Genomic DNA, 26,244 nt, shown 5'->3' on the forward strand with positions numbered 1-26,244 from the left:
CTTATATCCAGAGTATAAAGAGTTTCATGAATCACCAATAAGAAAAAGACAAACAACTTAGTAGAAAAAAATGCAGAAGAAATTTGAACAAATGTCAGAAAAGAGGTTATCTAAATGAAAAATATTTTTTCATGTATATATGAAAAGATATACAACCCCATTAGTAATGTTGGTAGTTTTTGCAAAGATATTTAGTAGCAGGAACTCTCACACACTACTGCTGAGGGTAAATTGATGACTTGACTTTATAAAATTTTTAGCTTTATTTACTCCATTTTAGCATACATATATATGCATTCCCTACAACCCAAAAGTTTCATATCTAGATATATACCCAACAAAATGGAAGCACATGTGCACCAAAAGACAGTAGCATTATTTGCAATGGCACTATTATATTTATCATAGTTCCAAACTACAAATAATTAAATGTCCATCAGAGTAGACGGAATAAATTATAGTATATTAGTCCAATTGAATTCTATAGCAATGAAAATAAATGAACTACATTTATATGCAACAATATATAAGAAAGAAGACAAACATCTATCAAAAACATGCAAAACTGATTTTTGATATAGGAAGTTATGTTTTGCGGGGAGGAGAGAGGAGTAATAATTGGGAGGACATGAGGCAGTTGCTGATAATGTTTTATTTCTTGACCTAATTTTAATTACGTGGGGTTGTTCACATCACAGTAATTCATTGAAGTGTACAATTATGTACACTTCTATTTATATATGTTATACCTGAATAAAAGTGTAAAGTATAAGAAAATTTTTTCCATTAAGTTTATTTTTAGAAATTTATCCCATAAATATACTCAGTATTTAAGTGCAAAGTAACTTATGAAGGATAATCATTATTGTATTGTTAGCAAAAGACTAGAAGCAACCTAATTGTCTATCAACAAAATTCTAGGTAAATAAATTAGAGTACACACAAATATGAGTTTACATAGGATAATTACCAAAATATATAGTAAAATTTTAAAAATCAAGATTTAGGCTATTACTTACACTGTGCAACATTTGTTTATCTTTGATATGCTGTAATTATCCAGAATACATTTTTTAAATTCCTACACATTGATAAGAAAAAAATAACCCAGTCAAAAAATAAACAAAGCATATAAACAGGCAGTTCACAGAGGAAGAAAAACAAATGGCCAATAAACTTGCAAATATTCTTAGCTTCACTAGTAACAAGGAAAAAATGAAAGAATACCAATTTTTACCTATTATATGGGCAAATTTTTTTTTTTTAAAGATTTTACTTTTTTCCTTTTTCTCCCCAAAGCCCCCCGGTACATAGTTGTGTATTCTTCGTTGTGGGTTCTTCTAGTTGTGGCATGTGGGACGCCGCCTCAGCGTGGTCTGATGAGCAGTGCCATGTCCGCGCCCAGGATTCGAACCAACGAAACACTGGGCCGCCTGCAGCGGAGCGCGCGAACTTAACCGCTCGGCCACAGGGCCAGCCCCTATATGGGCAAATTTTTAAGGATTGCTAATATTTTCTGTTAACCATAGTGTGAGGAAAGGGATCCTCTTATATCCATATATTTTATCTTTTAAAATAAAACTAAGCATGTCTTTTGACCCTGAAATTCTAATCTTAGTGAAGCGTTTACAATTTCTGGAGACTCTCACTTATGCACAATGTTTGTAGAAGGATATTCCTTGCATCATTATATGTAATAGCAAAATATTTGCAACATATGTAAATGTCCATAAATAGGAAGATACTTTTCTAGAAAACATATTATTTTTGTCATAGAATACAATGCAATAGTTAAAGAATACAAACAAGGAAATATCTCTTAGACATATTTTAGTGAAAACAAGAAAGTTATAGAACAAATATTTGCTTATTAAAACATAGATAAAGGGCAAGAAGGATATAAACAAAACTGTTAATGGCAGTAATCTCTGAAAAGGGGATTGGCATATAGTGGGTTGATTAAAGCGGACTTTTATATTTATTGTTTGAAGTTTTTAAATTAAGAATATTTTCAAGTGTAATTTTTTAAAACTTAAAAAAATAAACAAGAAGAAAACTTGGTGCCATGTCTCTGAAAAATACCTTCCTTAGGAGTTTAGCTGTGTGAGTTGGTGAGAATCATTAGATACCAGAAATAGTTAGAAAAGCTTGAACCTTTGAGAATAATCACTCCCTAGAATGCAGGGGGCAAAATTCCTGCCCTCATTCAATTTATATTCTAGTCAGGGTATGTATTAATGAAGGTATATAGTATACTCTGACTTGAAAGTCATTAAGAAGAGTAAAATTAGAAATTGATAGAATGCAGCAAGGTAACTGGGAGAACAAAGTTCATGGAAAAAAGAGGTTGAGAAATTAAAGTCATTGAAGGAATGTAATGAGAAAATTAAATGTGATTATTTCACTTTTATTCCAAAGATCAAAGGAATGATATTGAGTCAGCTCTATTATTATCAGCTCTTCTTCTTCCCATAATTTCCAGAGGATACAGAACCATAGAGCTTTGATGGTTAGGCTTCGCGGAGAGCTCTGTTGTTCTTTTTTTTTTTTTAACTAAAATAATCTGTAGAGTTGAAAAGCGTAAATGCTAGAGTCAGATTCTTTGGGATTCAAATCCTAATTCTTCTTTCTAGCTGCTGGATCTTAGAAATGTTACTTAAACTTTCCTGTGCTCAGTTTCCTTATCTGCAAAATGAGGATAAAATGTTAAAAGGACTAAGTGTATTAACAAATGTAAAATGTATCTTTTAGACTCAGAGCAGGATATACATGACATATTCAAAATAGAATAATTTGAGGAGTTTTAAGAAATGGATTATTTATCTAGGATGTAGAGAAACAACATGAGACAGTGTTGTATCCCAGGGCTAGAAAGAACGGTGCTTTATTACTATCTATCAAAGAATAACTTGAAGACAGTTAATTATTACCATGTTGTTTAGTTGAATACAGAGTAAACCAATAATAGATGATTTTATCTAACAAATATGAAAACAGAATTTATATATGAGAAAAGGAAAAAGCAGAAAAAGAAAAACCACAGACACTTTCTAAATAATAAACTTTGTGTTTTCCTCTCACTGGGTAAGATTCTAATAAGTTAGCAGCTAGCAAAGATCAGGGTATTTGCTCTTAGGCAGCTGTATGAATCATCAACTAAAACAGTTTTAGTTATTTATGGCTTCTCCAGAAGACATTAGCTGTTTAATTTGTGACATGTGTAAAAGACATTTTCTGTATTCTGTTTGTCATCATTTAGGAATACTCCCATCTGGGTTATGCCAAGTCTGTACCATTTTTTTGTTAGAATTTCTCAATTCTATCCTTTTGGTCAAACTCAGCCCCAAGCTGAGACCATGAGAGCCTCAGACTCTTTGTGAAGCAGATTGTTAGTTGAATAGTCCCCAGAACAATGGCTCTGCAGCAACATTTAAGTACCTGATATTAGACATCAAAGAAGGAGAAAAACAAAAACAATTACAATTATTATACAAAATATTTGTAAATCACTCGCTGTCCAATATCCTAGTTGGCCTAAGTCTAACCAGGAGAAGTCCCAAGGATCAGTGTAATCAAGTTTAGTTAACTGAGTAGTCCTATTTTTCCGTTGATTATTGATTGTTCTACTCTTGAAGAATGTATCAAGCAGCAACTAAGTCAGAAACTCTGCAGGTTTTGAGATTTTCCCTCTTACAAGCTAGTTAATTAGCCTGCCACATTTTTGTGTGTATATTTATTGACAGAAAACAGCCTCTGGGTCAGAGGCAAAGATAGTTTATTATTGACAGCAGAAACAGCAGCTAGAGCAACATCATGCATCAATTCCCAGAGCCTCAGTACCAGCAGGGTAACATGGTGAGGGACAGATGGTACCTGCATATGCAGTGGTATTACAAAAGAAGAACTCCAAATTTTAAAAACTCAGGTCTGCTGGTGACCTGTGCATCCTCCCATCTGGGGAGAGAGACCTTATCTTTACTCTGGAATGTAAGCACATCTTCTCCGGGGAAGTGAAGGAGAGCTCTTTATCTTTCCTACCCTGAATTGTCTCCAGGGAGGGAGCTGCCTCTGAGCTTTACTATCCTTGGATGTTTCCTTATACAAACACTCTTAACTTGACTGTAAATACCTTCACTAAAAGGACCCAGACCATGGAGAATGGTCTACCAATAGCAATACAATGTGGAACCTATTGTACATTATTATTTAGGAATACTTTAGCCAATTTGTTTGTACTAATCTGTGAGACCCTTAAAACTTGAATTGTTTTAGTTGCCATTTGAGTCTACGATCAGAGATAAATTGCAGATTTCTCATTTTTGTTTAGGAACTTTTTGCTAGAATAGATTCTTTAAGAACCTTTGAAATCTAGTTACTTGTATTTTGGGGGGTATATTACCACATTGAGTTTTTATAAAATGTGAGTAACTGAGAGTTTTTCTCTGAACTTGGAAAGATAATATAACAAATTTAAGAGTTGGAAATTGATCTATTTCACTGTGTGTTTCTTAAGAACAAAGGCATGCTTTTATATCATAAGCACAGTACATTTATTAAAATCAAAAAATTCTACTTTGATTCAATACTGTTGTTGACTCCACAGAACATATTCAGTTTCTACATTTGTCCAAATAATGTCATTTATATTGGTTTTTCCCAGAACAGAATCAAATCCAGCATCTTACATTGCTTTCACTTTTTATTTCTTAATCTCCTTTAATCCGGGACAGTTCTTTAGCATTTATTTGGGTTTTTTGACCTTGATATTTTTCAAGAGTACAGACTAGTTATTTTGTTTAATGTACCTCAGTTTTAATTTGTCTGATATTTTCTCATGATTAGAATAAAATTAAGCATTTTAGCAGGTATACCACAGAAGTAAGATGGTGTCTTTCTCAGTTTATGATGTCGAAAGGTACAGGATGATGGTTTATCCTAACATTCATGGTGCTAGTTTTGATTGCTTGGTTAAGGTGATGTCCGCTAGATTTCTCCACTATAAAGTTATTATTTCCCTTTGTAAATAGTAATTAATTTATGGAGAAAGATGTGAAATTATGTAAACATCTTCAAAGTTTCACCCATTAGTTTTACCATCCATTGGTGATTTTCTAACTCCATTATTCTCCCTATGTTTATTGATTAGTGTTTTACTAGTTAGCATAACTTTCTATCCTATATAAATATTTATTTACTTATTTGCATCAGTATGGAATTATGGATTTCTATTTTATTCAATGAGTTAAGATTTTGTTACTATCATTTGTTGTGATGCTCAAATTACCCCAGATTTGACCACATGGAACCCCATCAAGATGGCTTCTGTGTCCTTTTGATAGTTCACATCATGTTTTTTAGCAGTTTCTTATTTTCTGGTACTACATGATGTTCCAGGCTTATCTTATAGATTTCTTACCCTAGCCCTGGAATCAACTTTTCTGCAAGGAACTCTGGAGAATTCCAGAGAATGATATTGGAGAAAGTTATTTAGAAACCAGTATCTGGCATATATATATGGTTATATATACACACACACACACACACATATATATATATATATGTATATATATAAACACACACTCAAATACTGTATATATGTATATATATTTATAAATATATATTTATATGTGTATGTATATTTTTATGTATGTGTGTGTGCCAAATATTGGTTTCTAAATAATATTCTCCAATATATGTAAATATATATATATATGTCTGTGCATGAATGAGTATCCAATACATTTATTACTTGGAAGCTTACCAGTATATGAATACATCACAGTTTGTATATCTGTTCTCCCTTCAATGCACATTGGATTATTTCCCTTTGGAGGCTATTATAAATAAAGCTTCTCTGAACATTCTTGTACACATTTTTGGGGACATGTACTTTCATTTCTATTGATAAATACCTAGGAGTGGAATTTCACGGTAATAGAATATATTTAATTTTTATAAGAAACATCAAAAAATTTTCAAAGATTATGCAGTTTACATTCTAACCAGCAATATGTCAACATTCAGTTATTCCACATCCTCACTGATAAATTTAGTGTTGTAAGTCTTCTTAATCTTAGCCTTCCCAAAGGGTCTCAAGTGGTATCTTACTGTGCTTTTATTTTGCCTTTTCTAATGACTAATGATGTTGAGCACTTTTTTCATGTCTGATGATCATTTGTATGTCTTCCCTTATGGAGTGTATGTTCAAATCTTTTACCCAATTGTTTTTCTTTTTATTATTGAATGTAGAAGTTTTTAAAAATAAATTCTGTATTCAAGTCCCTTTGTTAAGTATATGTATTGCTAATATTTTCTACCAATCTGTGGCTTACCCATCCATTTTTAACGGTGCCTTTTTTTTGAGAAGATTTTAATTTTGAAGTAGCTTAAGTTATCAATTTTTTTCTTTTATGTTTATCTCTTATTGTGTTCTTTCTAAGAAATCTTTGCCTATCCCAGGGTTGTTTGTTTGTTGTTGTTTTACTAAAAGTTTTATAACTGTTGCATTTATGTTTAGGTCTGTGATCAATCTCAGTTTGTGAGTATGATGTGTAACAGTTGGTTTCCTTTTGTCCACATATATTCAGTTGCTCTAGTACCATTTGGTAAAAAGATCCTTTGTTCTCCATTGAGTTCTTTTGGTATTATTGTCAAAAATAAAGTGTGGGTCTATTTCTGGAATCTCTACTCTGCGCCATTAATCTGTTTTTCTCCCTCTACCAATCCCACACTGTTTTGATTAATGTAGCTTTGTAGTAAGTCTTGAAATCAGGTAGCATAAGTCCTTCAAATTTATTCCACTTTTTAAAAATTGTTCTGGCTATTCTAGGTCTTTTGAATTTCTGACAGGAGCACAACTGAGCTGTTAGGTGTCAGAATAGCTGATTAACACAACAATGAGCCAAACTGAAGCCTTTAATCACTTACTTTGGAGTTGTAAGCAAGAAGCTAAAACTGGAAAAAGCATCAAATCCCCCCTGTTCTACTTTGCCCCAGGGAACAGCACAGCAGTGGAGGGTCAGGTGGATCAACCTGGACATAGAGTTCTTCTCACTGTTGAGGTTGCCCCAAACAAAAGGTTCTCACAGTGTTATGGACCCTGAGGTCAGAGGAGAGGGAGAGGGAGGAGGGCTAGGAGTGGAAGAGTATAGGGTAGATTGTCAGAGTAGGGAAAAGGGTCTTCAGAGTCTCCCCTTTTTCCCCAATAAGGATACCTCAGCAGAGGCACTTGAAGAAGACTTCTGCACAGGCCTCAGAAAAAGAGACCTAGCAATGAAGGCACTTGAGCTAGGAATGCAAATAGGCATAAAAACATGACCTGCCTAGAAAAGGGCCCTGAATCTTGACTGCAACTTCCTTCAGAGACTGCAATGCATTGGCTGTGCACTAAGTCTGGTCTTGGGAGGGCAACTTTCCTCTTAAGAGGCCTGCCAAGAAAATCCTTTGTAATTGCCTATTCAAACCTGAAAAATCACACAAAGGTTTTTAGCCAGGAGCTGGACTCCTCAATTTCCGTATACATTTTAGAATCAGCTTGTCAATTTCATTCAAAAAAGCTTACTGAAATTATGAATGGGGTTGCATTGAATCCATAGAAAAATTTGAGGAGAATTGGCATGTTGATAGTAAATCAACTATAAATATATATACGATGTTCCATCTATAAATATATAAATCTATAAATATAATACGATGTTCCATTTATTTGGCATCTTCATTTCTCTCAGCAATGTTTTTTCATTTTGCAAGTGGGATTCTTGCATATATTTTGTTAAATTTATCCCCAAGTGGTTCACATATGTTGATACTATTGTAAATGGTATTATTTTTAAATTCATTTTCCAATTATTCACTTCTGCTATTTAGAAATACTAGTGTTTTTGTATATTTAACTTGAATCCTGTAAACTTGTTAATTCACTTATTGGTCCTAGTATTTGCTTGTGGTTTCCTACATAGGCAATCATGTTTCTATGAATAGAAGTCAATTCTACTTTTGACTTTCCACTCTTTATTTCTCTTTCTTGCCTTATTGCACTGGTTAGGACATTTAGTACAATGTTGAATAGACATGGTAAGAACGGACAGTTTGCTTTATTCCCAGCCTTGGGGGGAAACTATTCAATATTTCACCATTAAGAATATCATTAGTTCTAGATTGACAGTCTAGATTCCTTTTAACCCTAACTTGCTGAAAATTTTTATCATGAGTGGCTTGTGGATTCAGTCGGACCCTTTTACTGTGTTAATTCAAGTGATCATATTGTTTTCTCCTTTATTTTGTTACTCTGCTGAATTATACTGATTAATTTTCAAATAATATACTATTATTGCATTCTTGGGATAAATCCCACATGGTCACAATGTATTACCCTTTTAGTATGTTACTGTATTTGATATGGCAGTTTGTTAGGAATTTCTTTTGATGAGGAATATTAACCTTTAATTTTCTTTTCCTGGAATGTCTTTGTCAGGTTTTGATATCAAGGTTTTTAGGCCTCATAAAATGAATTGAAAAATGTTCCCACCTACTCTACTTTTAGAAAAGTTTGCATAAGATTAGTGTTATTTCTTTCCTAGATGTTTGACACAATTAACCAGTAAAGCTGTCTGGACCTAGAGTTTCTTGGTGGGAAGGATTTAAATTACAAATTCAATTTTTAAAATAGATATAATGGCTATCCAGATTTTTGTTTCCCTTTGTGTCAGTTTTGATAGTTTGTGTTTTTCAACGAATTTGTCATCCATCTGAGAGTTGGAAAAAACTAATAAACGTAATGATAATTTAAAGTGTTTTTTAAAGATACTTTAGTATAATTTATATAACGTAAAATTTACCATTTAAGTTTACCATTCAATTATTTTTAGTAAATTTGCAGACTTGTTCAAAACCATAACCACAATCAAATTTTAGAACATTTTTATCAGCCCTAAAAAGATCTTCATGTTCATTTGTCATCAGTTCTCATTCCTATCACTAGACAACCACTAATTTATTTTCCATCTCTATAGATTTGCCTTTTTTGGACACGTTGCATTTTAATATGTAGTCCTTTCATCTGGCTTCTTTAACTTAGCGTAATGTTTTTGAGGTAGTGTAGATTATCAGTACTTCATTCCCTTTTATTGCTAAATAGTATTCCATTTTATAGATAGGCCACATTTTATTTTCCATTCACAAATTGATGGACATTTGGATTGTTTCTACTTTTTGAATATGATGAATAATGTTGCTGTGAACATTTATGAACAAGTCTTTGTATAGATGTTATGTTTTTATTTCCCTTGGGGAGATACCTAGGAGTGGAACTGGTCTGTAGTTTTCTTTTCTCTGGATATCTTTGTCTGTCTTTGATATCAGAGTAATACTGACCTCATAGAATGAATTCTATCCTGTATTTTCCAGCTAAGTTTGTGAAGGATTGGCACTTTTCTTTATATGTTTGATAAAATTCAACAATAAAGACACCTGGCTTCGGTTTGCTCTGGTAGAACTAGAGCCATGAAACTGGGGAGCAGGGGCATGAGAGCAGCCCCTGGCTAAAATTCCACAGACTCTCACTATTCTGACTGAGTTTCTGTAGTTTCTCGTCAGCAAACAATTCTCAATTTGATATAAGCTTTGGGAAATTTCCGGAGTCCTAAATAGTGGTTTATGTCAATTTTGTCCACTTTTATCACTGCTTTTTGAGAAGGGAATTTTCTGAGCTCCTTATGCAGCCATTCTGGAAGTCCTGCTGGCATAAAATTTATATCTAACATTTTCACATTATCTTTTTTGTGTCTCTAGGATTCTCATTTCTGATATCGGTAATTTACATCTTCTCTTTCTTTGCCCCCTGATCAGTCTTGCTAGGGTTTATCAATCTTATTAATATTTTCATAAAATTTCGTAAAATAAACTTTTGGCTTTGTGAATATTCTCAATTTTTTTCTCTTTTCAATTTCATTGATTTAAGCTCTTATTTTTATGTCCTTCCTCTACTTATTTTGGATATACTTTCCTCTTCTTTTTCCAGCTTCTTAAACTAGAAGCTTGCATAATTGCTTTTAAGTCTTTCTTTTTCATGTAACCATTTAGCATTATATATTTTCATGCAAGCACTGCTCGAGCTGCATCCCATAAATTTTGCCTTGTTATTTTAAATATGATTTAGTTTGAAATTTTTTTAATATTTCTTTTTTATTGCTCCTAAGTTATTTAGAACTGTTTAATTTTCAAATATTTAGAACTTTGCTATATATCTAATTATTATTGATTACCAATTTAATTATCTGTTGTAAAAGAACATATGTTGTCATTTTTTTCATTCCTTTAAAATTTACTGACAATTGTGTTATGGCCCAGCATATGATTTGTTTTGGTAAATGTTTCTTATTTGCCCCCAAATTCTGCAGTTTTCTTTTTAGCCTCAAGAACAAACTTACCACTCTTATAGTACAGTCTGAAGACAATGAATCCCATTTATTTCTTAATGGCATAAATGCATGTAGGACTGCTTGTTTGCAAATCAGTTAGAACATTTTATTTAGTATAGGCTTTATTCTTGGTAACTGAGAGGATTTTTTTTCCTAGATGTTAGATTGCTTCTAATAGTCATAATTTCTTTTCCTTTTTGTGAAACTGAGGTATCCAAATAAGTTAGTAAAACCTTTTATTTTTATAGTGTGTCAAAATTGTGTGCTACCCTGAAGGCATATGTAATATCAGTATATTAAAGTGACTATCTGGGGCCTGCCCCATGGTAGAGTGGTTCAGTTCACATGCTCTGCTTTGGCGGCCCAGGGTTTCACTGGTTCGAATCCTGGGTACGGACATAGCACTGCTCATCAGGCCATGCTGAGGTGGTGTCCCACATGCCACAACTAGAAGGACCCACAACTAAAAATACACAACTATGTACCAGAGGGCTTTGGGAGAAAAAAGGAAAAAGATAAAATCTTAATAAATAAATAAATAAATAAATAAAGTGACTATCTAAGTATAATAAGTATAGGTAATAGAATATTTTAGATTTTAGATATTTTATATTAAATCATATATTTATAATTTATAATTAAATCATATATTTTATATCATCAGCATGGCTTGATGAGCAGTGCCATGTCTGCGCCCAGGATCTGAACCAGCAAAACCCTGGGCCATGAAAGCAGAGCATGAAAATTTAACCACTCAGCCATGGGGCTGGCCCCTGATTATTTTTAATACATAAGCCACAATCAAGTAATATCATATTAGAGTTGAACATCAGTCAAGTCAAGATGAGATAAGTTAAAATTTTCAATAGCTATTTGATTGTCATGCAATTCACCATCAGGGAGGGAAGCAATTTAGCTGAATTTAGATTAGAGCTATGTTTAACAGGTATGTGGGAAACAAACATTAAGATAATTTTATTGACATTAATGTGACTAGCTGACAAAGGTTGAATATTGTTTGGTCACCATTTTAAGCAGGTAAACAATAGATAACTTTTGCTAAGGGTTAAGAGAAATGTTAGGCTAAGCACAAAACTTATAGTCAGCTTCTCATTTTGAGTTAGCTCCTATAAAACATAACTTGTCTTTTATGCACAGTGAGAAGTGTTAACATAGTTAGAAATAACCATCTACTTAAGAAATAAAAAGACTTTTATCATCTGGATACCTCTCTGTGTGTCTTTTTCTTACTTGTAAATTGTCCAGGTATCTCAAATTATCAATAAATTGATTCAGTTTGATATAAAAGTAAGTTCTTGATTTTAATTAAAGATCTGGAAATTATAATGTAAGCCATTACATCAAGCCCTTATAATTTGTAGCATTATAAGAATGAGTCCATTTTATTCAGGTGTTATCTATTCTAATTCTTTAAACACAGAATTTTATAATGTTAAAATAATATTAGTTTCTTTGATCAAGAAAATTGATATGGGAAATTTAGGCAATTAAAATTAATTAGGCTTTTTATGAGAAAATAAACATTAGATTTACATTAGACGTACATAACTTACAACAGTACTGTCCAATAGAACTTTCTGCAGTGATGGAAATGTTCTATAATCTGTACAGTCCAATATGGTACTGGTAGCCACACTAAGCGCTTGAAGCTAGTACAACTAAGGAAGTGAACTTTTAATTCTATTTAATTGTAATTAAGTTAAATTTAAATTAAAAATTTAAACACATGCTAAAATTATTTTTATGTGGTGGTCAAATCAGGGAGAAAATGTAAAGCTGTTTTTAAGACAAAATTATTAAATCAGTCTAATTATTCTAAAGTATATTGATTACAAATGTTGCATTAGTTTTTTCCCTAAGTATATACTGGTAACAAAACTAAGATATTTAAAAGCAAATTTTTGCTTTTTATTTTGTAACTTAGCATCCAAAGCCATTAAGGAAGCATATTTAAACCTATTTTTCTATTTTGAGTTACAGCTTTAGAAAGAAAAGTGATTTCTTAAAGCACCAAAATATTAAAAGATATGAAATCGAAATATATTTTTTAAATATTTGATTTTCACCTATTTTGTATTTATATAAGTGCTTATACATTAACCTTTTTTATAAATGCCAAATAAAACAGAACACCAATAGGATTTTTAGACTTTATAATCTGTATTTTAATTCCCTGTCTAAGGTAGAGAAATTATATTAATTTCTATATTCAAATATATTTTATGCTTATAAAATAGAAGTTTTTCAACTCTTGTACAATTTAGAAGGGCTAATTTTGATATGAAGTATCAAATTAGCTAAAGTATTTAGCTAAGTGTTGATTAATTACAGAAACAAAGAAGAGATTAACAAAAATGTTATTTTTATTATAAATCCCAAATCTTGAAACTATCTGTTTGTTGGTTGATATTTTCTTTTGAATTTCTTTACTAACAAGATATTGAAAGAAAAAAAAAATCTCACCTTGTTTTCCTCAATGAAATCATTTTATCTTTCAGTTATGTTAAGCAAAATATCCAATTTTTAAAATCTTTTCTCTGCCTGTCATTCTCTATCCCTTTCTCTCCAGAACACTCTTAGGGACCAGAGTCTATAATTTTAGCTCTGATTTTCTCAGACTACCTTTTGGTAGTAATTTAATGAAGTAAATGTTTATTAATGTTAAAAATAACTTTTTTGAGGTATAACATATATGAGATAAAATTCACCAATGTTAAGTATGCAATATGAGTTATGACAAATATAAATCATAACCACCAACAAACTAATAATATAAAAAGTATCCATCACCTCAAAAGGTTCCCTCATGCCCCTTTGCATTCAATTATCACCCTCTCACCTCCTGGCCCCCAAAACCACTGATTTGCTTTCTATTACTATAGTTTTGCATTTCCTGCAATTTCATATAAATAGACACATAAATCATTTTGTTTTCTTTCACTTAACATAATGCTTTTGTTTTTGGTGAGGAAGATTGGCCCTGAGCTAACATTTGTTGCCAATCTTCCTCTTTTTGCTTGAGGAAGATTGGTGCTGAGCTAACATCTGTGCCAGTCTTCCTCTATTTGGCATTTGAGACACTGCTGCAGCATGGCTTGATGAGTGGTGTGTAGGTCCTGGCCCAGGATCCAAACCTGCAAACCCCAGGCTGCCGAAGTGGGGCATGGAAACTTAGCCACTACACCCTGGGGCTGAACCCCTGCATAATGCTTTTGTGATTCATCCATGTTGTTGAGTGTATCTGTGGCTTGTTCCTTTTCATTGCTGCATAATATTCCATTATGTGGATATACAAAAATGTGTTTATCCATTTACCAGTTTATGGAAATTTCATTATTTTCAGTTTTAGGCTATTGTGAATAAATTTTCTATTAACATTCAGTTACAAGTCTTTGTGTAACATTTGTTTGCATTTTCTTGAGTAAATAACTTGAGTGGAATTACTGGGTCATATGGTAAGTATATATTTATAAGACAGAGACAAACTATTTTATAAAGTTGTTATATCATTTTGCATTTCTACCAGCAATGTATTAAGGTTTCAGTTTTTCCACATATGTGTGAACACTTGATATTGTCAATCTTTTTAATTCTATCCATTCTGGTGGGTTCAGTGATATCTAAATGTGGTTTTAATTTACATATCCCTGGTAATTAATGATGTTCAGCATCTTTTAAATGCTTATTTCACGTTTGTACATCTTGTTTGGTGAAATGTCAGTTCAAATCTTTGCCTATTTTTTGTAATCAAGTTGTCTTATTATTACCAAGAGTTCTTTGAATGTTCTGAATAAGATATATATTTTCCAAATGGTTCCTCTCAGTCCATGGCTTGCTTTTTCATTTTGTTAATGGTATTTTCTATAGAGCAAATGATTTAATTTTGATGTCTTGCAGGTTACCAAATTTTTATTTTACAATTTGTGCTTTTCATGACCTGTTTAACTGTTGTCTAACCCAAGATTACTATGATTTTTTCTTGATCCATTTTTTTTTCAGAATACTACTTTCCAACTCATTATTTTTTTGGTTGGGAAAGATTCACCCTGAGCTAGAAGATTTGTTGCCAACCTTCCTTCATTTTTTTTCTCCTCCCCAAAGCCCCAGTGCATAGTTGTATATTCTAGTTGTAAGTCCTTCTAGTTCTTCTATGTGAGCCACCACCACAGCATGGCAACAGACAAGATTAGTGGTGTGGTTCTGTGACTGGGAACCAAACCTGGGCTACCGAAGCAATGAGAGTGAGAGTGCCAAACTTTAACCACTAGGCCATCAGAGCTGGTTCTCTTGATCCATTTTAAGTTATTTTTTTTGTATTATGGAAGGTAAAAGTTAAGCCTCAGTTTTTTACTTATGGATATCCAATTGTTTCACCATCATTTACTGAAAATATTGTCTTCTGATTTTCCATAGCACTTTTGTCAAATAACAATTGACCAATTATGTGTGAGTTTGTTTATGGACATTTTTTGTTCCATTAGTATTTATGTTTTCTTTATTTTACTACCATGCTGTCTTGATTCCTGTAGCTTTAGAGTAGGTCTTGAAATTATACACTGTAAGTCCTTAAACCTTCTTATTTTTTGAAACTGTTTGGGCTATTCTAGACCCATTGCATTTCCATATACAGATGGTCCCCGACTTACAATGATTTGACTTGTGATTTTTCGACTTCACAGAGGTGCGAAAGCCATACGTGTTCAGTAGAAACTATAGTTTGAATTTTGATCTTTTCCTGGGCTAGCAATATATGTGGTACAGTACTCATGTCATGCTAGGCAGTAGCAGCAAGTCATACTTCCCAGTCAGCCATTTGATCACAAAGGGCAAACAATGGATACACTTACATCCATGCTGTACCCAATCAGCCATTCTGTTTTTCACTTTCAGTATTGTATTCAATAAATTACATGAGATATTCAACACTTCATTATAAAATAGGCTTTGTGTTAGATGATTTTGCCCAACTGTAGGTTAATGTAAGTGTTATGAGCATGTTTAAGGTAGGCTAAGCCATGATGTTTGGTAGATTAAGTGTATAAAATTTGTTAAATGCACTTTACGGTATTTTCAACTCTCAATGGGTTTATCAGGCTGTAACCCTATTGTAAGTTGAGGAAGATATGTATATTTTAGAATCATGTTTTCAATTTCTTAAAAAAGAAGTCTTTGGGGATTTTGTTTGGAATTGCTTTGGCTTTGTAGATCAATGGGGGGAAAATTAACAATATCGAGTCTTCTAACTATTGATCAAGGGACATATCTCCATTTATTTAGGTCTTCTTTAATTTCCCTCAGCAATATTTTCTAATTTCAGTGTACACATTGTCTACATATGTTGCTAAATTTATGCCTAAGTATGTCATAATTTTGATGCTATTATAAATATTGGATGGAGAGTTCCATAGGTGCCAGTTTAGTCAAGGAGGTTGACAGTGTTGTTCAAAACTTCTGTATCTTTACTGATTATTTTTTACCTAATTGTTCTATCAGTTATTGAAAGAAGAATGTTTGCACCCTTAATTTTCCTATTCTTCCTTCCTGCTCTCAGTATTTCTCCACTTACTTTGAAGCTCTATCATTAGATGAATCCACATTTAGGATTGCTGTATCTTCTTGATGAATTGACCTCTTAATCATTCTCCCTATTTATTCCTCAAAATTTTCCTTGTTCTGAAATATACTTTGTCTATATTAATATTACATTAATATAGCTATTTCAGCCTTCTTTTAATTAGTGTTTTCATGTTATATGTTTTCCTTCCTTTTACTTTATCTTTAAAGTTGATTTGTTGTAGGCAACATATAGTGGGTCTGAGTTTTTATCCACCTAGGCAATCTCTGCCCTTAATTGGAGTGTTTAGATGATTGACATTAATGTGATTATCCATACGGTTGGGTTTCACACAAACATTTTTCTATTTGCCTCATTTGTTCTTGCCTCCTTTTTTCCTGCCTTCTTTTGAATTGCATATCTCTTAATGATTCTGTTTTTATCTCCCTTATTGTCTCAAGTATTTTATTTTTTAATTTAAAAAAAGTAATTAATTTTTTATGGTTTGCTCTGTGGTTTACTATATATCTTTAACTTATCAAATAAATAAATAAATGGCATTATACCACTTCACATATACTGTAAGAACTTTATAACAGGATACTTTTATTTCTACTCTTGTTCTTAGTACTATTATTGTCATATGTTTTATTTCTATACATGGTATAAACCCCCAATACATTGTTCTTGTTTTTTTTAAACAATTATCTTTTGAAAAAATAAGAAAATTCTTTAACATTAATCCACATATTTACCATTTCTTGTGGTCTTCCTTACTTAGTGTGGATCCATTTTCTATCTGATATCTTTTCTCTTCTGCTTGAAGGACTTCCTTTATTATTTCTTGTAGTACAGGGCCCCTAGTGATAAATTCCCTCAGCTTTTATTCATATGTAAAAATGGATATTTCACCATTTGAAAGATATATATACTGGGTATAGAATTTTATTTTGACAGATTATATTCATTTATTATTTTAAAGACATTGCTCCATTGTCTTTTGGTTTCTCATGAGTAGGTTTCATCATTCTTAAGATTTCCCCTGTGTCGGAAATATATATTTTTCTCTGACTGCCTTTAACATTTCCTCTATAGCACTAGTTTTCAGCAATGTTGTTATGACGTTTGTATTTTTCTTTGTGTTTATTCTTCTTAGGATCCTTTGAGTTTCTTGAATCTATAGGTTTATTGTTATCATCAAATTTGGCTATCATTTGGCTATTTTGGCTATCACTTCTTCAAATATGTTTTCTGCTGACCTTCCTTTCTGGAAGTCCAGTTACATTTATTCTGGATTGCTTAATTTTGTCCCATGGGTCAGTGATACTTTGTTGGGTTTTTCAGCTTTTTTTTCTCTCATGTTTCATTTTGGAAATTTTCTATTGCTATTGATTCAAGTTCACTATTCTTCTCTTCTACAATGTGTAATAGTCAGATGATTTTTCATTTTAGATTTTATCCCTAGAAATTTGATTTGTCTTTTTTATATCTTCAATTTCTCACTTTATCACATTCATGTTTTCCTGAACTATCTTGAATGTCTGGAAAATATTTTTCGAAGCATTTTTAATATCCTTGTATGCTAATTTTATCATCTGTTTCATTTCTAAGTATGTTGGCTTATTTTTTTCCCTCTGGTTATTGGTCATGTTTTCTCAATTCTTCATATGCCTGCTACTTTTAATATAGTGGACATTGAAAATTTTACATTTATGGTAGTATTTTGTTGGATTCTTTTCAATAGTGTTGGATATTTTTCTGAAAGGCAGTTACATTACTTAGAATCATTGTTTTTAACCTTTTTTGTGGTGGGTCCAGAAAAGCTTTTAGTTTATGGCTAATTTGTCCCCACTATTGAAGTGATAACTTATTTCTGTTTTTCCATGTATTAGGAGATCTTAACAATTTTGCTGGTAGTAACATGAAATATCCTCAACATTGTGTGAACTTTGGGAATTGTTCTGCTTTAATTTTTGGTGGTTCTTTCCTGAGCCTAGGATAGTTTCTTCACATGGCTACACGGATCAGTACACAGCCAAAATTCTGGACCATTCTGTAAATCTCTAGTGTACTCTCTCTGTGCAGCTCTCTTCTGTATAGTATTTTGCCTCATAAATTCTAGCTGCTTTTGTAGCATCACTCTGATCTCCATCTTCTCAATTCAACGAGACCACTGATCTCTCTTTTAGTTTCAGTTTCCTGTGCTCTAGCGTGGAAATCTCTCCGTTCACTAAGCTAAAACACTTAACTAGAATTCCTAGTTAAAGTTTACCTCGATTGTTTTTCTTCTCTCATCTTATCCTATGTTGCCTGCTGTGAAACTGTTGTTTAATATATTTTGTCCAGTTTTCTAGTTGTTTATGGTAGGAGATTAAACCCAGTATCCTTATTCACTTTTCAACAACCATTGCCTGACCTCCCCAATACTGAGGTATAATTTTCCAGTATTCTTATTTTTAGTTCCAAGATAAAAATAGTTATTTTGGTTGGTGTCATACATTCTAGTTGCCTATTTTTATCCTTTCAGTATTGCATTTGGGAACTCTGTCATTCCTGTAAGCAGAAGTAATTTATTATATTTTAACATAAAAAGTTTAGAGATATTAACTTGCTACAGTATATATAACATTACGTTTGCTTATAATAATATTAAGATCAATCCTACTTTTGTGTGGAAAATTTTCACAGTACTTTAACAACAGATTTCTGATTTGATATTCATAAAAGCCCTGTGAACTAGATAAATCTAGTAGTATAATTCTCATTATAAAGTAAAGCCTGGCAAGATTCATTGATTTTTCTCCAAGTCATATAACCTATAAATGATAAAGATGGGATTTCTGACTTCTATAACAATACTTTTTCCAGTTTCCAAAGTCTGTCTTACTGGAAGATGTAGAACTCTATGTGAAATACCAAAACATTCAGTATGGTGGAACTTCTCTTTTAATTTCTTGTGAGGAAGGCAGTGTGGTGGAGTGGGAAGAACTAAACTGAGAGTAAGCAGATGATTTGTCAACCAGATTCAATCTAAGTAATAAAACAACATGGAATTTATATAAAACGAGCAAAACAACATTCATTCAACTAGTGTATATTTAGTTTAGGGAGCAAAAGCACAGATTTACAATTGTTCAGCCAGAGGGCATGTTGTAAATGGAGAAAAAGAGAGTTAGTGTATGCCTAATGGTTAAGTTGAGCAAAATGCCTGCTGAGGAGAGCTATTTTAATTTATCGAGAGATTTAGGTAATAAATTAATCAAATTGTCTTTCTCTTTTAATAAATGAGGCAAAATACAGAACAGAGTAGTGAGAACATTTTAATTTTTTGTGAATGAAAGTTGTATTTCTGTTTATATCTACTACAATGTCAAAACTTTAAATATATGAATTAATTTTTATGTAAAATTATGTGTTAAATGTATACTGTTTGTTTAAGAAGAGAACTAATTTGGAGCCTAATAATTATTAAAAAAAAGATCTAATTACGTACCTAAGCATCTGTAGCTATTAAAGCATAACATTTCTTGACCTTTTCCCCCTTGCATAGCAAAAAGATTTTATGTAATTCTTCTGTAAAAACCTAAAACCAAGTTAAAGAGCAGATTGGGTAATCACTACTTACATGATAAAATTGATAATAAAACGTGATTGCAGGTCGTTCCTGGTTTTTACAGTGGTCGTGGCTATTATACAAGGTCAATCTATCCTATGTAAAGGCATAATATCCTTCCTGACTTTACACGAATCACTGCCTGACCCTAGGGCATTACTTTCCAATAACCTTCTTTTTAATTCAAAGATAAAAATCATACTGGTTTCTGTGATACATTCTAGTTGCATATTTTCTTTCTCTCAGAGTTGCATTTGGGAACTGCAATGGGTTGGCTGTGGTGGATTTTATACAGAAGACAGTACTGTTAAGCATGGGGACCATTGACCTATATAGATCAAGTGACCTATACCAACGACAACCACGGTCTCCTCGAAAAAACAAGCAGTTCATTGCAGGTAGGAGATAAAACAAGATGGTTATGAACTTGAGTAGTTCATCTGTTTTCTTACCTTTAGATTTCTTGTCTTTCTTCTGTGATGCTATTCAAATGTATGGCAATATAAAGTCAACATAATTTACAATACCATGTAAGTAAAACTGGACAGAAACATAGTGAGAATCTTTGAAAGGGTAAAAGAGGTGTTTGTACTTCAGTTTGCTGTTAAAGTTAGGAAGTATTTCAGTTTCTTAGGTTGAATTCCTAAGAAATAACAGAAAATATGAAGCTATTATATATAAAAATGTTAAGAAGATAAGACTCTGTAGTTGAAAAAACTTCTTACAATGGTTGTATTAAACAGGATAATTTTCTTCTAAAATATCTGACCCCTTTAAAATATAATATTAGGTCATTCACTACTTTTATTTATTTATTTATTTATTTATTTTTCTAAGGATTGGCACCTGAGCTAACAACTGTTGCCAATCTTTCTTTCTTTTTTTTTTAAATTGCTTTTTCTCCCCAAATCCTCCCAGCACATAGTTGTATATTTTAGTTGTGGTTCCTTCTAGTTGTGGCATGTGAGACGCCGCCTCAACGTGGCCTGATGAGTGGTGCCATGTCCGTGCCCAGGATCTGAACCGGCAAAACCCTGGACCGCTGAAGCAGAGTGCACAAACTTAACCACTCTGCCATGGGGCCGGCCCCACTACTTTTAATATTTTTAATTAACTCCATATTTTAGCTGTCATCTTTCCTTGTTGGATGAAGACTTTCTTGGTGATATTTTTACAAATGAAAAAAATATTAATTAACATTTAAAAATGCTATGAAAGATGATATTTTTCTTAACAGGACCAATAAATTGATTTATTTAACTATAAAATAAACCTATATAAGGTTAATTAGGATCTAAGCAGAAATACTTTCTATATAATGCCAAACTTTGCTGTGCCAAATTATGCCAGATTTGCTGAAATTTCAGTATATATCCAAATAGTTGGTTTTATAAACATTGCCAGAATTTTGTATATTTTCTGTCCGCTGACATAGTTTAGTTAAAAAATTAGCTGAGCTAAAAGGTTTGCAGATGGAAATGCATCCTATAGTTTTATGTGTTGTTTTAGATGGTTCTTTTAAATTTTCTTTTTTTTAAATAGTCAATTGAATATTGAAGCCTTTAATAAATATACCAGTGCAAAAAATATCTTAAAATAAAAAGAGTACATGGTGTTAGGTGTTATTTTCTAAACAGCAGGTGTGCCAAATTTTACATCTGAATATGATAATAAAGGAAGTTTCCTTTTGGGCTAATGATAAATTGCTTGATATACTGAAATTCTTCCTCTCATTAATCGTTCTTTTGTAAACCTCAGCCCTTTTCAAATTGCTAGTTTAGACCCTTTTCAAAGGCACAAAATTTCTCCTTCAGAACCTGGAGTTTCTTTGTTTTTTGTTAGGGATCTCAATTTTTAGCAATATTTTATGAGTGCTGGAAACTTCAAATTCTACAGGTTCTGCCTCTACTACTGGCTTTTGAAAGGAAAGCAGAATAAGAGGAACTGTGCATGCATGCATGTACCATAAGATTCCCTCATGATTGGGAAAGAAAAGGTTGATTTTTGAAAATTAATGGACTCTATGGTAGAAAGATGTTAGGGAATAGTAGGCACTGTTTGCGTGTTGAAGGCAATAATTCAATCAGAAAAGCTGTGGATCCTATGATAGCATCTAAGTTACTTGCTGGATATACACAGTGGGATGACAAAGTATATATTTTGACAAAGGTAGGACAACTTTAATTTAAACATGTTGAGCCTCAAAATTGTGATTAGAGCTTAGAATTTTGATGATTTTACAATCAGAAAAAACTGATGAAGTCGTAAACTCCATTCATATTTAGTGAATAAAATGACTACAATGAGTATTCACTTTATGTTATAAAAATAAAATATTAAAAATAAAAATCTCTAAGCTTTCTTTTTAATATGAAGATTATGATATTTATGAGGTAACTTATACATATTATTTATAAGCCAAATAAGTTTACTATGTAAAAAGCATATAAGAAATATGCTATTTTTATAAGATATTTGATTAAATAAAACTACAGCATTCTCATCATTCATCTGTCACCTCTTACTTTCTAATTGATTTATTTTTTCAATATCTCCTTTCTAATTTGATTACCTAAACTTGCTGCAATTTCTTCATCTTGGCTGTTCTAGATTCTGGTATGATATCACTTCCTTTCACTTTAGACTATTTTTCTCTCTTTTCCCTGCCTGCTGCTGATGCTGGTGTGCTGGCATGTTCCAAAGACAACTTTTGCATGCGTGGCCTGTCTAACTTTTATCCTGATTTAACGAAACGGATCCGTACTTCCTATCAGAGTAAGTTCTATTAAGGTTAGGCAAATAGCTTTTTTAAGTCATAATGCTTGAGTTAAATCCATACATCTGTGCTCAGTAATGTGTTTTTTAAAACACATTCAGCATGCATGCAAATTTTTGTTTTGTTATGGAAGTGCAACTGATAATTTTAATAAAAATTATACAAATAGTTCAAATAGTTATTGTCACATACCCATTTACTCATATCCATTGTTTCAGTGTTTATTTCAAACCATGCAGACCATGTCCTATTAGTCCAAGAGTCCCTGTCTTTTGTTTTGAGGAGGAAGAGCCATGGGGTCTTGTAAATAATAAATCTGATATACCAGTATCAATAATAATTGAATGCTTTCTTATTTTGGAAACCTTGTGCCTTTGGCCCTTTTATAGAACTATTCTAATCAGGGCCACAATATTTGCTTTTTCTAAGTAATTAGATTTCTAATTAAGTATTGAAATTTCATAAAATATCAACACAATATTTGCTTTTTCTAAGTAATTAGATTTCTAATTAAGTATTCCTAATTTCTGATGCTTTTTATTAAAATAGAATACACAAACATGTTTCTATAGTGATTTTAGGTACCAAACACACAGTAGAGTTGGGGAATTAAGGTCACAAATCAAAGAGTCAATAACATTAACTTTTACCATGGTAGCAAGTGCAAATCTGAAGACGGTGGAGTAAGCAATTCTAAAAACTGGTGCAGAAGGAGTGGGGAGTGGGGAATGAGGGTATAATTGGAGGTGCAGATGATACTAGTGACGTTAAGGTGAATATTTATTGATATGAGAAGATGCTTATAATATATTAATATGTTACATTAAAAAAGCAGATTACTTAATATATTTAAGATGGCTTCATATTTGTATAAAATATACATATATACATATACACACCTACACACATATACACATGTTGTTTGTATCTTGAATTACTTCAGACCTCACCTCACCAGCTTGTAGAACTAGTGCAGTCACATCACTTATAAAAACCTAAAACTTTGTGGGGCTGGCCCTGTGGCATAGTGGTTAAGTTTGGTGTGCTCCACTTCAGCAGCCTGGGTTTGTGTGGGCCTACACCACTCATCAGCCATGTTGTGGCAGCAACCCATGTATAAAGTGGAGGAAGGTTGGCACAGATGTTAGCTTGGGGCTAATCTTCCTCAAGCGAAAAAAAAAAGGAGGAAGATTGGCAACAGATGTTAGGTCAGGGCTAATCTTCCTCAGCAAAAAACATTTAAAAAAATGCGAAAACTCTGTGTTCTTCTAGCTAAAGGAAGTCAATTGCTATGAAATCCTTAAAATTTTTCTGAGAGTGCCCAGAGAGTGACTTTTTTTGCTCATAAGTATTCTCTAGTCTTCTACTCTAACAGAGCACCCTCTTTTGGGTGCCTCCCACTGCCTCTACTCCTGGTACCTTGTGATCAAACACTGATATCTATATTGCTCCTAAAACAGAAGCTTATTATGTATTGTGATAATATTTCTTGACACCTAAGAATTACATGAAATTTCAGTTTTCATAAATAAAGTTTTATTGGAAGACAGCCATACTCATTCATTTACGTATTACATATTGTCTATGGCTGCTTCCACACCACAATAGCAGAGTTGAGTAGTTACAACAGAAACCATATGGCCTATGAGACCTAAAATATTTACTATCTTGCTCTTTACATAAAAAATTTGCTAATCCCTACCCTATACTATTCTTTCGTACCCATCCCCTGCCACATAAGGGTTTCAACCAAATCCTTTCCTGTAAATAGTCTCCAGGTGGTTTAACACACATACATAGACTTCTGAATCCCAAGTTAGCCTTCTCAAGGTGGAATCCTCATACATTGTGTGTATGTGTGTGTGTGTGTGTGTGTGAATGCATACATCTATACAAATAGAAAAAGTTTCTGGAACATAACATTGTGGATTTTACAGATTTCTTCTTTTAATTTTAATTTATTTTATGATATTTCAATAACAAACATGTAAAGCTTTTATATTAAGAAGAGAAATTGGATACTGAGAATAAGAAGCAGAAACAGGCTCTTAATCATAATTCTACAGCATCAACCACGATGTAAAGGTTAAAGAAGTGCTGAGATGTGCTCATTTATCTCTGACCCTTTAATATTCTTATATTGCCTTCAGAACAAAAAGCAAAGATTTTTAAACCTTTATTCAGGTACTTTAAAATATAATTCCTATGTACATCTTTAAATGAATTTTCTACTACTCTCCTGTAAAAACACTCACCTTAAGCCAAGTGTATTTATTTTACTACCCTTGTAATTTACTCATATCATCCCCTCTTTGGAAATGCCCTGCTCAAATTTCACTCCTTATAGTAAACCTTTCCTGCTGCTATCAGAGCCCTGTTGTGCCAATGCCTTTATTTAAATGCCTACAGTGTACAGTAGTGTCTGACCATTTAGTTGGTACTTATTGTAGATATGTTTGTGTGTTTACTTATTTTATGCATATGCTCTACATTTCCAAATGCGTGACAAGAACCTGAAGACCATATCTAAAATTGTTTGTATCCTCTACACCAAGCACAAGTATGAGCTCAGCAAGTAAATGATGGTAGTGGGATAGAGCATGACAGCAGTCTCTTTTCACTCACATGAACAGCCAGGGGACTTTGCAAATTTGACAAATGAGAAATACCTTCTGTAGTTACTGGGTCCACTGGAATTTTACAAAAGAAATTGTAGTTTCTTCTAAACAAAGATCTAAAGTGTCAAGACAGAAGTAAAATCAAGTCCTTAGAAGGCCATAAAGAGATTCTCCTGTCTCCATCAGTGGGGCTCCATGGGGGCTCAGACAAGTCCTGGGATTTGCAAGCAGATTTCTTAAAGTCCTCTTGATAATCAACATCATATATTTCGATAAGGGACTGATTCTTTGAGGACTTGAAGGTATAGCCTAGAATTTTCTTGTAAAAATAAATTTTGTGAAAATTTGTCTTTTAACTTTTGGATCATATAACCTGGTTACATTTCTACAGTTTCATTTTTTTTATAATAGAGACTGTATGGACTTTTCATGACTTATTTCCTAGCTTTCAGAAAAGCATATCCACATTCTGCCTATTTGGGGAAACTTAACCCACTTCCATTGAATGTTTATTCTATTCTGGGATTGTGCTCAGCAGCTTGACTCAGTGTTATATTATTGGTCATTACAAAACCCTTTGAGCCAGATAGATATTTATTAGTAGATTCCTCTACAGATGAGAAAATTGAAGTTTAAGGAGATTAAATTAGTTTCTCAAAGTCACACAGAATAAGTGGGAACCAAACTTAGACCTGTCTGATGCAAAAGTGACTTCACATGCTTTCTTCTATATTATCCTGTGTCTCCAAGTCTTTTAAAGTTTCAGGTGCCTTGGAAACCAATTCCATTATTCTATAATCAGAAACCACTTTTTTTTCATTTTTTTCCCATGATCAATGAAATAATATATTAAAAAAATGAAACAATTTAAAATTGTTTTTCACAATTGAGATTGGACAATGTGCTCTGTAAAATCCATTTTTATATTGTATAATATCAATTTTGCTCTCAAAGTGATATCACATTCTGTTTTAAACCTTATCCTTTTCATTTCTGGAGAAACATCTCAATTCCTGTTTTCTCCTGGGCTGTTTCACTGGTCACCTTTTAACATAGGTTAGGCTCCAAGGAGCTTCCTTCTCTAAACCCTTGAATTCTCATCTACAACTCTTTCACATCAAAGAATAATAAAAGTTGATAGTTCAGACTCTGTATTTTACAGATTATGATTTGAGGAAGCAGTGACATGCTTTGGAAAGAACAGCAGACATAGGGTCAGAAGGTTTATATCAAGTTCTGCCTTT

General features: G+C 32.5%; 1 protein-coding gene across 7 annotated transcripts in view; it reads left to right on the top strand.

The window, feature by feature from the left end:
* The window catches only part of STXBP5L (syntaxin binding protein 5L), a 355,119-nt gene that overhangs the window by 241,974 nt on the left and 86,901 nt on the right, over positions 1-26,244 (top strand). For 4 of the 7 annotated variants that reach the window (XM_070508944.1, XM_070508941.1, XM_044771516.2 and 1 more), the window contains exons 19-20: positions 19,853-20,004; positions 22,310-22,381. In XM_070508944.1, the coding sequence (XP_070365045.1) occupies positions 19,853-20,004; positions 22,310-22,381 (224 nt within the window). The remainder of the gene's footprint in view (positions 1-19,852; positions 20,005-22,309; positions 22,382-26,244) is intronic. The other 3 variants (XM_070508942.1, XM_070508943.1, XM_044771517.2) reach the window with 1 other exon arrangement.

The sequence above is a fragment of the Equus asinus genome, chromosome 5 (genome assembly GCF_041296235.1).
Source record: "Equus asinus isolate D_3611 breed Donkey chromosome 5, EquAss-T2T_v2, whole genome shotgun sequence".
Lineage (NCBI taxonomy): Eukaryota > Metazoa > Chordata > Mammalia > Perissodactyla > Equidae > Equus > Equus asinus.